This window comes from Sinocyclocheilus rhinocerous, unplaced genomic scaffold (assembly GCF_001515625.1).
Source record: "Sinocyclocheilus rhinocerous isolate Xijiao unplaced genomic scaffold, SAMN03320098_v1.1 scaffold1595, whole genome shotgun sequence".
Lineage (NCBI taxonomy): Eukaryota > Metazoa > Chordata > Actinopteri > Cypriniformes > Cyprinidae > Sinocyclocheilus > Sinocyclocheilus rhinocerous.
In genome coordinates, this window is record NW_015655715.1 from 276230 (window position 1) to 288903 (window position 12674).

At 40.0% G+C, this 12674-nt stretch overlaps 2 protein-coding genes across 2 annotated transcripts; both read left to right on the plus strand.

The window, feature by feature from the left end:
- The first annotated feature begins 494 nt into the window (after positions 1–494).
- Positions 495–3751, plus strand: LOC107718880 (keratin, type I cytoskeletal 19-like). Its single transcript, XM_016526120.1, has 8 exons — positions 495–1062; positions 1315–1397; positions 1518–1674; positions 1761–1922; positions 2119–2244; positions 3040–3260; positions 3381–3394; positions 3502–3751. Exons 1-8 carry the CDS (start codon positions 583–585, stop codon positions 3564–3566), a joined length of 1308 nt encoding a protein of 435 aa, XP_016381606.1. The 5' UTR covers positions 495–582; the 3' UTR covers positions 3567–3751.
- A 3697-nt stretch (positions 3752–7448) lies between these two features.
- LOC107718879 (keratin, type I cytoskeletal 13-like) lies at positions 7449–10027 on the plus strand. The gene is made up of 8 exons (XM_016526119.1): positions 7449–7964; positions 8144–8226; positions 8584–8740; positions 8834–8995; positions 9131–9256; positions 9394–9614; positions 9737–9750; positions 9848–10027. Exons 1-8 carry the CDS (start codon positions 7449–7451, stop codon positions 10006–10008), a joined length of 1440 nt encoding a protein of 479 aa, XP_016381605.1. The 3' UTR covers positions 10009–10027.
- The last annotated feature ends 2647 nt before the right edge of the window (positions 10028–12674 follow it).

A 12674-nucleotide genomic window follows, 5' to 3' on the forward strand; every position in this document is an offset into this window, starting at 1 on the left:
TTTAGATGATGACTTTCCCTCTCACATCTGCAGACTGAGAACAAACATTTGAACTCTGAAACTCTGACGTTTGGTTGCTGTCAGGTTTATATTCACTTACTGCTTGATCAAAAATGCTGAACTTAAAACTACTTGGTATTTTTACATTACTGGTGTAGTGTCTTTGTTCTGTTTCAAACTGACAAAGAGGAAAACTGGCACACGCACACACATATAAACGCGTGTGTGTGTGTGTGTGTGTGTGTGTCAAAGTGCCCGTAACCTTGTTGCACTCCCTTCATTGAAATCTCAAGGGTGAGGACATTGCAGTAGTTCGAACAGACAGAGAGACATTCCTTTGCAGTTTCCTCACTAGGGTGGAAACTGAACACTGGTCCTTGAGTCTCAACTGGAGGTTGCAGAAGGGTCTGGCACACACCCTCCTTCCCCCCTCCCGACCACAAAATGCAGTCCCCGCCCTCAAGCTCAATCTCTATAAGAAGAACAAGCTGAGCTTGAAGGCACCAATCCTCTTCAGGACAACTCCCAGCAGTTTCCTGTAGTGTCCTCCCTGCGTTCTTCTCATCTCAGCATCCATCCACCATGTCAGTCTCTGTTCGCATGACAACCTCTACAGTTCCCAGGACCATGACCTCCAAGTCCATTATCACCAAGACCCGGAGCAGTTCGGCGGCCTTTCCGCAGAAAGCCCACAGCGTGTATGGAGGTAGTCTAAGAGGTAGCACCCGCATCTCTACTTACAGAGTTGGAGGTGGTGGAGGATATGGTGGAGGACACGGTTTTGGTGGAGGATACGGAGGAGGATACGGTGGAGGACATGGTGGAGGATTCAGCACTGGAATCTTGGTTGGAGGTGACAGTGACTTGATGCAGCTGAATGAGAAGGCCACCATGCAGAACCTGAACGACCGTCTGGCGTCCTACCTGGAGAAAGTGCGCTCACTGGAGGCTGCCAATGCCACTTTGGAGAGGCAGATCCGCGAGTACTATGAGAAGAAAGGGCCGATTGCACAGAGGGACTACAGCCACTACTGGAACACCATCAAGGACCTGAAGGACAAGGTACAGTGATGCCTGAAAGAATATGCCACGTGATAGGAAAGACTAGCAAATTCTAGTGCACTAATCTAGTTGCTAAATAATAGATTGCAGATTACAGAGAATCCTTGCAACACACTGCATACTGTTCTCATATAAAAGACTGCAAAGTTGCAAAGTCTGACATATTTGGCATGCAACCTTATGACATTTTGCCCCACTTTTATGTTCTGAACTAATGTATTAAAAACTGCATCTCAATGCTTTTCATTACAGATTAAAAATGCTACCATCCACAACGCCAACATCCTCCTGCAGATTGACAACTCTAAACTGGCTGCTGATGACTTCAGGATAAAGTAAGTTCTCTCAAATAACATTCCTCTGTAACGATAGCTTGATAGCTTTAGCATCTTGAAAGATCATGCTTTATATATGATTGGTGAGTTTATTCCTCATCCTGCTTCTCCACCAATCAGATATGAGCATGAACTGGTAATGCGGCAGTCTGTGGAGGCCGACATCGCTAACCTGCGCCGCTTGCTGGACCAGACGACCCTGACAAAGGCCGACCTGCAGATGCAGATTGAGAGTCTGCAGGATGAGCTGGCGTTTATGAAGAAGAACCACCAGGAGGTTTGTAGTGACTTGCCTGTAGTGTTTTTTTTTTTTGAACTTGCAGCTAATCAGAGACCTGATGCTGAAGCCTTGTGGGTTTACAGGACTTGGCTGCACTGAGGTCACAGCTGACAGGCACAGTGAACGTAGAGGTTGATGCTGCTCCTCAGCAAGACCTGAACAAGGTTCTGGAGGAGGTTCGTGCTCATTATGAGAACATCATTCAGAAACACCGCAGGGAACAGGAAGACTGGTTTAAAGACAAGGTAAGACATCCTCTGTCTCCTTGAATCAGTGAATTCTACTTTGTTATCAAACATAACACAAGACCCCTGATTTCACTGAATCAACCACATATTCCAGCTGGTATCTTATACTAGTGATACTGAGGTAAAACAATACAGCTGAGTTTATGATGTACAGTACTTGAATTCATATTGTGTGTGTTTCTGTCTCTTTTAGACGGCAGGTTTGAACAAAGAAGTGGCCATCAGCACAGAGACCATACAAACAACCAAGACACAGATCACAGATCTACGACGCACCTTGCAGGGTCTGGAGATCGAACTACAGTCTCAACTCAGCATGGTGAGACACAAGTGGAATTCAGGAAGTGTAGGGGGGAGAGCAAGAGATTACATTATCTGAACCGAAGTTCAGGAAAATATGTGACCCTGGAGCACAAAACCAGTCTTAAGTCGCTGGGGTATATTTGTAGCAGTAGCCAAAAATACATTGTATGGGTCAAAATTATAGTTTTTTGTTTTATGCCAAAAATCATATTCATGTTCCATGAAGATATTTTGTAAATTTCCTACCGTAAATATATCAAAACTTAATTTTTGATTAGTAATATGCATTGCTAAGTACTTCATTTGGATAACTTTAAAGGCGATTTTCTCAATATTTTGATTTTATTGCACCCTCAGATTCCAGATATTCAAATAGTTGTATCTCGACCAAATATTTTCCAATCATAACAAACCATACATCAATGGAAAGCTTATTTATGTATAAATCTAAATTTTGAAAAATTGTCACTTAAGACTGGTTTTGTGGTCCAGGGTCACATATTACTTAAGAGGTTAGGAAACAGATGGAAAAGAGGGTGAGATATGTCAAGAATGCTTTATTTTATGAAGTCCTCCAAATCCCAGGAAGTAGGTGTGGTACAATGAAAAGAATGAGAGAAGCCATTTATAACTCTGGAGATCTGAAGGGTTCATTTGTGGACTTTCTTCTTGGTGGTGTGTTTCTGTGTTTTTCTAGTCATCATGCCCCCTAATGTTGTTCCAATCCATTTGATTTTCATGAAAATAGAGATTTTTCAAACAACAGCACTTTATTGTGAGCAATTTCTGCATGTTCTCGTTACTTGCACAGAAAGCGGCACTGGAAAACTCACTGGCAGACACAGAGGCTAGGTACAGCGCTATGCTAGCAGGCTACCAGAACCAAATCAACATGCTGGAAGCTGAGCTAAGTCAAGTGCGGGCTAGCATTGAGCAACAGGGGCGAGAATACGCCTTGTTGCTGGACATCAAGACTCGTCTGGAGCAGGAGATCGCCACCTACAGGAGCCTCCTGGAAAATCAAGACATTAAGTAAGTTCATTTCTTTTATTTGTCAGAGTTATTGTGTGTCAAAAGTGGTGCATGGATCATGTTAAGTCATTCAGTCCTGGAATTGCTTCACTAATGCATCTTTTCTTTTTCTTTTTCCAGGACTCAAATGCCAGGTAATTCTTTCTTTGCATACTGAAGTGGGATGGACAGTTTCAGGTAGGTACTACAGTGAATGCATGAAATTTTGCATTATTGACTCTCTCTCTCTCTCTGCCTTCAGGTGCAACTGTCACCATCACCACAGGTGGAACAACAACAATCCAGAAGACACAGCATAGATTCTAAATGCAGAGCACACTGCTTTATGAGACAACATCTGGACACACACATACATTTGGTTTTGAAAGTTTACTGAAGTAATATTGAGAAAAAGTGTTACCAAAAGAAAAACAGATGATGATACTCATTTATGTGTGATAAATTCTAAAGTCTCTGAAAATAAAGCTGCTGTCATGCTGTCTTTATCTGAACACTATATTCTTTCTTTTACATTAAAGAGTAAAAAACTGGTGTCTACTTCAAAATGCAAAATAAAATGGGAGATTCACATTCCTGACATATTTAGACTGTAGTGTGGTGCCACAGTTTTCCATTACTTGAAAACACTCATTTACAGTAATCACTAGAAAAAAGTATGAGGGAAATAAACCGTCTCAGTCTTCCCAATGTTATTCATGGGTTCCTTCCATAACAGCCTCACAACAATAGTGTATATGTTGCCTGGCAACAGATCCATCACAAAAGCGGTGAAGGGAAGGTCATAAAAGCTGGCTGACCATTAACTTCCCCTTTATCAGTAAAAACCTTTGACCTTCATAAACAATTGCAATTGTGTAACTGGATAAAAGAACATTTATATATAGAGAGGAAAATATGTGCAGAAGAGAAAGCGATTGAAAGAGAGACATGTACATACTCATTTATTTGAATAAAAATGCTATTTGGATTGTACTTCCATGTATCTTGGCTTTTTCTATTAAGGTCAAATATGTTCTACGCTTACATTTATGTGATTTGCAGGAGGCAACAGGTCATGTAATGACCAGTAATCTTCATAAAGAGACAAGACCAGAAGAGTTAGTGAAATGTAGAGAGAAAATAGTACAAAATGACTTTCAACTTTGTCTCTACATGAAAGCAGACTCATTGGCAGACATAGGTGTGGTATTATTTTTGCTCAGATGCTGACTGATGAGATGTGCTGAGATTTTACTGTTTGATTGGTTCCAGTTCTGTTGACTTCGGGGAATGCTATGAATCAGAATTAAAATTGTGTTACTGTCTCAAAACAAGTTGCTGCAATCAGACTAAGAGGTTGTCAACTGGGTGTGGTACGGCACTTTCACCAAAAAATGGGCAGTGGGCAGTGTGCAGTGTTGTATGCTCAATGTGCTCTGTGATATTGTTAAATCACTACGTGATTTCTTACTGTAAACTTAATTATATACATCAATAGCCTGAATTTACAATATTATGAAATCTCCCATTTGAAAAAAAATGAAATCTCCCATTTGAAAAATTCAAAAGACCCATCCAGCAATGGTTTTCACTGACTCTGTTTCTGTTTTCTTTTTAAGTTTTGACTTACAGTTCTTTGTCTTGTTGCAAGAAGGGTTATAATACCTGGAAAGAGCTATCTGTTACATTTATCTCAATGGAAATTGTACGTTTACACTGGCTTGTTAGTGTGGCATAATGCATTTATAGGCCTACTGGAATCACAATCACAGGAAACAATGTATCACACTTGAATGTTGAATTTCATGCTGAAATGGCAGCGAAACGAGACATGCTAATTGACAATGGATTTTGTAGACTGCAGGATTTAAAACTTTTAAAAGACAGAAAATCCTATAAGAAAGTGTCTCTGCAGAGTGCTAAAATGCAGTCTGAAGCTAAATCTATAAAAAGATAATACTGCTTGCTAAGGTCCCAAAGATTTTTTTAAATTCTTTATTAATAACCAAAGATTTGCTGTACACCTTGTTAAAAAGCTTTTGAGGGTCACTATAAGATAGATAAACTTTAAAATAAGAACAGTCCTGATATGTGAGTTGATTTATTATAGTCACAAAAAGACCAACTCTTTTTGATTCTTCATCACATTATTCACGTTTTAATGCATTTGCACAATTTACCATAAATGCTTTCTTGGGAATCAAACCCATGACTAGGGATGGGTATCGTTAAGGTATTGACGGTATTACTACTCTTACTGATACTGCTTATCGATTCGGTACTTTAACGGTATTCTTATCGGTACTTTTTGGTTTATATATATATATATATATATATAGACAAATTATGAGCTGAATTGACATTGCTTATATTCTGAAATGTAAAATAAATATTTAATGAAATGAATATAAAACATCAATTTGTAAATGCAACAGTGTGCAGGCATTTTTATACATAAGATAAGATACATGAACAAAGAAACAAAGTAAAACAAACTGACAAATACAATAAAACAAATATACACATGAAATGAAATAAACAGTGCTTTCATTTTTCCATGAAGGTCTACTAACATTACTGTTCAGGTAAGTAATAGCATACAAAAGAAATCTAAAAGTAATCAAATGTAAATGAACACTGCATAGTGTTCACTGTATGTATTGATAGATTACTGTTTACTAAAGCTATAACGTTATTCAGATTAAGAGCTGTGAGTGATTTTGACTTTGCATTTTGTTGTTTGATTAACATTGATGGCCCAAGCGTCAGTCTGTCACTGTAAGAATATATTGACTATGGGTATAGTTAAAGTTTTAACGGTATTATGACCCTGGCGTTTTTAGCACTATGTACTTATGTTTGAGCTCCTGAGTTTGTTACAAACAACAAGATTATTCAATTTAACACGTAAAAGTCTGAGTCTCGCTGTATCGCTCAGGCTACACTGCAGTGTCTATTCACAGGCGCGACCCCACTACTGATCGACACGGGGGCTTTGACCTGCTCCGTCTCCGACCTGGGCCGGTTCACCCCTCCTTAGACGACCTGGTGGTCCCGAGCTCCCCCAGGAGCACCATATCGATACCGAACTTAGTGCGGACACCCGATCGACATAGTCCACTGCAGCCCAGAACCCCTGAACTCAAGCGATCCGCCAGCCTCAGCCTCCCAGCAGCTTGGATTACAGGCGCGCGCCACTGCACCCGACGAGAGCTGCGAGCATCAGCGCTGCTCCTCAATCTAGTGCTCACTGCGACCTCTAGTGCAGCACAGCAGAACAAGTATCTCTGTCTCTCTCAAATATAAATGTAGAATCGAGAAGCTTTATTAGTAAGGAAGCTAAAAAAAAAAGATGTTTTACTCCTCAGAATACAATACAAATAAATAATTTAGTTTAGACATTTAATGCACTCTTTATGACAAAATTGCACACATGGATAGTTTTAAAGCAAAGAAAGTTTCATTTTTAGTTTTAATAAGTAGAAAGCTTTGTACTTTTTCCTCATGTTTTTGACTACATACTAAATAAATATTAAAATATTGCACACATGCACCATCCACAATAAAATAAAATAAAATAAAAAAGTACTGAGCACCCAAGTAATCAAGTTGATCCGTGTGACCTGTAAAAGGGTGGTGAAACTGCCACAGATGATCTCACATCACCTCAGGGAGTTACCTGTCTGCCAAATCCTTCTTTATTATGATTAAAATTGTGAGTTTATAAATGTATAAACCCCGCATGACCAGCTCAGCCTCCTTTTTCTGCACCTAGCTGTCAAAGAGATTTCCTCCACTGGTACAAAACACTTGCACATGCTCATAAACACACACACACACAACTTGTATACACACAGTGTGTCGAAAGCTTAATTGTCTTACTGCACTCCCTCCATTGTAGTCTTGAGGGTGAGTACATACAGTTAACACATAAATTCTTTGGAGTTTCCTCACTAGGGTGGAACCTGAACACTGGTATTAAGTTTAAGTTTCAACTCTGCTGGTGGTGACAGCTGGGACTGGCACACATACACTCTCCCACACACACCCTACCTCCTTCACTCACCCACAAAGTCCAGGAGTCGCCCTGGATCTGCATCTCTATAAAAGATCAGAGCTGGCCTCAAAGGTGCCATCCTCGTCTGGACAACTCTAACGGTTTCCTGCAGTGTCCACTCTGGGTTCATCTCATCTCTGTATCCATTCACCATGTCGGTCTCTGTTCGCACGACATCCTCCAAAGGTCCCAGGACTGTGACCTCAAAGTCCATTATCACCAAGAGTCGGGGCGGTTCCACGATCTTTCCACAGAAAGCCTACAGCGTGTATGGAGGTGGCTTAGGAGGAAGCACCCGCATCTCTTCCAGCTCACTGCAATCCAGAATTGGAGGATACGGTGGAGGATATTGTGGAGGATACGGTGGAGGATACGGGGGAGGATATGGTGGAGGATACGGTGGAGGATATGGTGGAGGTTGTGGTGGAGGATTTGGAGCAGGCATAATGCCTGGAGGCTGTGTTGTAAACGACTTTCAGCTGAATGAGAAGGCCACCATGCAGAACCTGAAAGACCGTCTGGCGTCCTACCTGGAGAAGGTGCGCTCACTGGAGGCTGCCAATGCCATCCTGGAGAGGCAGATCCGCGAGTACTATGAGAAGAAAGGGCCGATTGCACAGAGGGACTACAGCCACTACTGGAACACCATCAAGGACCTGAAGGACAAGGTACAGTGATGCCTGAAAGAATATGAAACATTACTAGCAAGTTCTAGTGCAATGATACCTTTGCATATAGCAGCTGAAAAAGAGATCACAGATCATCACTTGCTTTCTCAGAGTTTGATGATATGCCCATATAAAGCAAGTCTCCGCATTTATAAGTGTTTACATATTCTACATTTCAGATTAAAAACGCTACCATCCACAACGCCAACATCCTCCTGCAGATTGACAACTCTAAACTGGCTGCTGATGACTTCAGACTGAAGTAAGTCACACAACTGTTTCAGCACAACAGCAAATCAGCATGTTAGAATGATTCTGAAGGATCATGTGACACCGAAGACAGGAGTAATGGCTGCGAAAAACAAATCAGCTTTGACATTGCAGAAATAAAATTACATCTGAAAACATATAACAATAGAAAACAGTTTTAAAAATCTCAATATTACGTTTTTCCTGTATTTTTGTTCAAATATATTCAAGCTCGGTGAGCATAAGAGACTTCTTTCAAAAATGCTAAAAAAAATTTAAAAAACCTGTAGTGAGTGTGGATTTATGACATTGGTTGTGTTTAAACAATGAATGGTGTTTATATTTCCTATGTCACCTTTCCACCAATCAGATATGAGCATGAGGTGGTGATGCGGCAGTGTGTGGAGTCTGACATCGCTAACCTGCGCCGCTTGCTGGACCAGACGACCCTGGCAAGGGCCGACCTGGAGATGCAGATCAAGGGTCTGGAAGAAGAGCTGGCATTTATGAAGAAGAACCACCAGGAGGTTTGCAATAGTTTTCTGATAGATCATCTATGTATAACTGATCCTAAATGCTTAGACTATTATTTTATAATATATTATACTGTGGTATTACAGGAGCTGGCTGCACTGAGGTCACAGCTGACAGGCACAGTGAACGTAGAGGTTGTTGCTGCTCCTCAGCAAGACCTGAACAAGGTTCTGGAGGAGGTTCGTGCTCATTATGAGAACATCATTCAGAAACACCGCAGGGAACAGGAAGACTGGTTTAAAGACAAGGTAAGACATCCTCTGTCTCCTTGAATCAGTGAATTCTACTTTGTTATCAAACATACTGCAAGACTCCTGACTTCACTGAATAATCACTTGAAGTAGTGCCTGGATTGTGATCTAGTGTTTTTATCTTTTGTTTAGACGGCAGGGTTGAACAAAGAGGTGGCCCACAGCACAGAGATCATACAAACGTCCAGGTCACAGGTCACAGAGCTGCGAAACACCTTACAGAGTCTGGAGATCGAGCTACAGTCTCAACTCAGCATGGTGAGACACAAGTGGAATGTAGAGTGAGAGAGATTAGATACATTATCTGAAACAAAGGAAGGAAAATATAACATAAGACTTGAAGAAAGCAGAGCAACAATGCTTTATTCTCGTGTTATTCTCATGTTCTCAAACAGAAAGCAGCACTGGAGAACTCACTGTTGGAAACAGAGGCTAGGTACAGCTCTATGCTAGCAGGCTACCAGAACCAAATCAACATGCTGGAAGCCGAGTTGGCTCAGTTGAGAGCTAGCATTGAGCAACAGGGACGAGATTACGCCTTGTTGCTGGACATCAAGGCTCGTCTGGAGCAGGAGATTGCCACCTACAGGAACCTCCTGGAAAATCAAGACATTAAGTAAGTTTATTCCTTTATAAACGTTAATGTGAGTTAAAATCAGTGGAGCATGGATTATGTTATATTATCTTGCCCAGGAATAGCTTCACTAATTAATTTTTTTCTTTCTCCTACTCTTCCAGGACTCAAATTCCAGGTAACTGAAATCTCTCTTTGTATATTGTGGTAGAATTGTCAGTTTCAGGCAGTGGATGTTGTACATTACACATTAATGTTTCTCTCTTGTCCTTCAGGTGGATTTATCACTATCTCAGGTGGATCTCAATCCTCCGGTGGGTCCCACATTATCACATCTGGTGGATCTCAATCCTCTGGTGGTTCCCACATTATCAAAACTGGTGGACCAACAATCCAAATAAAGCAAACCACCTCCACTTCACACCGTACTTACTAAAGGCACAGCATGTCGTTTTGTGAAACGGTATTCAAACACATGCAAACATTTCATATTAAATGAGTGTTAATACACAATTTGTGACAAGGAACAAAGAAATGTGTTATTTTTAACATTATCACTCACTGTTGTGTTTTTGTATGTGAGAAAAACCTGTCTCTGAAAATAAAAGTGCTGTCAAGAAAAATGTCCTACATGTGTTTTTTTTCCACATAACACTATGGTCTAAAATTTTAAATGGCACAAAACACATGGCAGTCACATTCTTGAGACCAGAAAATGTCATACACATCACATAGATCACTGCACTCAGAAATTAACTTTATAAGGAGCAGTATTTGTTATCTATTTATTTTCAGAGATTTATTTATTTTTCAGCATAAGTAAATAATTTAAATACATTATTTTTCATTTTTATGCTCAACAATTTCAGTTTTTGACCTGCCTGCTTGTCTCGTGCGCCGCCTATTGGCCAGGAAATGCTATTATATATCTTGGACAGACTTCTCTACATTTCACATCTTTTCCAGATGGATGCGTTATTACTAGAAGTGCTATTTTGCCATGTTAAAATCCAGATTCTAAGACGTGGATCATGAGTTTGATTATAAAATGTTTTCACTTCTGAGTTTGTCTATTATAAACAGTTTCCCCCGAGAAAAAAAAAGTGGGTTTTGGAGTGGTTTTTTAAAAAAAATCATTTGAAACATGCTAAAGGCATTGTATATATATCTCCCGTCACTCCACAGGTCCAGAACTGCCTTGTTTTACAAGCATGTCATTTCATCCAGCTCTGACTAGACACACACACACACACACACACACACATATCAAATACACCTATGCATAAAGACAACATGCATTAAAATATGCAAAAAGTCAAAATACAGCTTATTTTCAAACACTTAACGTAGTATTTGAAATGAACCTATCTTAAGACCATTATGCATCATAAACAAGTCTCTTTCCATGTCTTCGCGTTGTTATTATTTATCAAATAACGATATATATATATTGTAGTTTGTAGACACCAGAATGCATGTTGGCACAATCTGGAGCGGACAAAAAAAAGTTTAACAAACGTTTTTCTAAATTAACCTAATAAAAAAACGAAACGAAATATAATCACTTTGCCATTACATACAAAACTGAACTATTTTGGAACAGTATTAGGCCTATAAGCTGTTTTGGGAGAAGGGGAAATAAAGACGGGCTCTGTTCGGACTCGAGCCAGGAATTCTGATAAGCCGTCGGACACGGGCCAGGCTAGGGTCTGAGCATCTCGGGCCAGGGCCAGGCTAGGGCCTAAATTTGAGGCCCGTGCAGGGCTCTAGAATGGAGAGATGTCGCGGTGTGTTATAGCTATTAATATTAACATTCCTGGTGGTTTAAATGGTCGGCCATCGGGGGCCCCCTTAAAATGCGGGGCCCCAGGCATTTGCCTGCCTTGCCTGCCCCATTGCTACACCTCTGTATACACTCTAAAAAATGCTGGGTCGTTTCAACCCAACTTTGGGTCAAATATGGACTAACCCAACCGTTTGGTTAAATTTTTACATTAAATTTTTAACCCAAAGTTGGGTTGAAACAACCCAGCATTTTTTAGTGTAGCAACATGGTAACTTAACAGCAGAACACTAGACTCTATACTACTTGGCTGTTGAGCAGAGAGAACTAGTTTTTAAACATGTTTGCCGCATTTTCACAAGTGTTACCTTTACAAAGCACTCATCTGTATCCTTTTCAAATTTGAGCATATTATTAACTCAAAATCACAAAGTAGGCTACTTTTCTCACCACACCTAATAGCTGCTTCATCCAGACACCTTTCATTTGGAGCTGTTCTCATTTATTTTAATACATTTGGCTATTATTTAGTTCAATTTATCTTAATGGTTAATGAATGAATCTTTACTTTTTATTTAATCTTTATTTTTAATCTTTATATCTATTTTCTATAGCCTACCTTTGTATTTTCTACAGGCTTGATTATTAAATTGTTTGTATTATATGTGTGTTTGTGAAGTATCTAAATTACATGTGTAAAACAGGATAGCCAAACATAATAATTTACTGTATACAATAATAGAATTATCTCACAATTCATCAATGAAAGCCACAGTTATGTTATTTACCATATAGGCTATAAGAAAGTGTTTGTGTGTGAAATATCTCGAAGGCCACTTATGAGAAGAAGCCCCCCAAAATTAATTTGTGAGAGTAATAGAGAGTGTCTTGAGTTAATTCTGCGTCTACAGCACATCATGGGTCGATACGAGTAAACACTGAATCACTTAACTTAGGCTCACAAGGGCTGTATTTTGTGTTCTTTTTGTTGTTGCTGTTTCTTTATTATGGTAAGACAAGTCCTCAGAGAATAATACACAGTGTCTGAGTCCCGCTATGCTGCTCAGGCTGAACTTCAGTTTGGCCTTAAGTTGGAAGCGTGTGTGTGTGTGTGTGTGTGTGTGTGTGTGTGTGTGTGGGGTTTGGAGTGGGTTTTTTTTTAAAATCATTTGAAACATGCTAAAGGCATTGTATATATATCTCCCGTCACTCCACAGGTCCAGAACTGCCTTGTTTTACAAGCATGTCATTTCATCCAGCTCTGACTAGACACACACACACACACACACACACACACACACACACACATCAAATACACC

Bases quoted from the DNA above. Each gene is read 5' to 3' on its own strand.
- LOC107718880 (XM_016526120.1), top strand. From the start codon at position 583: ATGTCAGTCTCTGTTCGCATGACAACCTCTACAGTTCCCAGGACCATG. The intron at 1,063-1,314 runs GTACAGTGATGC...TTTTCATTACAG, and splicing joins TCAAGGACCTGAAGGACAAG to ATTAAAAATGCTACCATCCA. The intron at 1,675-1,760 runs GTTTGTAGTGAC...GTGGGTTTACAG, and splicing joins TGAAGAAGAACCACCAGGAG to GACTTGGCTGCACTGAGGTC.
- LOC107718879 (XM_016526119.1), top strand. From the start codon at position 7,449: ATGTCGGTCTCTGTTCGCACGACATCCTCCAAAGGTCCCAGGACTGTG. The intron at 8,741-8,833 runs GTTTGCAATAGT...GTGGTATTACAG, and splicing joins TGAAGAAGAACCACCAGGAG to GAGCTGGCTGCACTGAGGTC. The intron at 8,996-9,130 runs GTAAGACATCCT...TCTTTTGTTTAG, and splicing joins AAGACTGGTTTAAAGACAAG to ACGGCAGGGTTGAACAAAGA.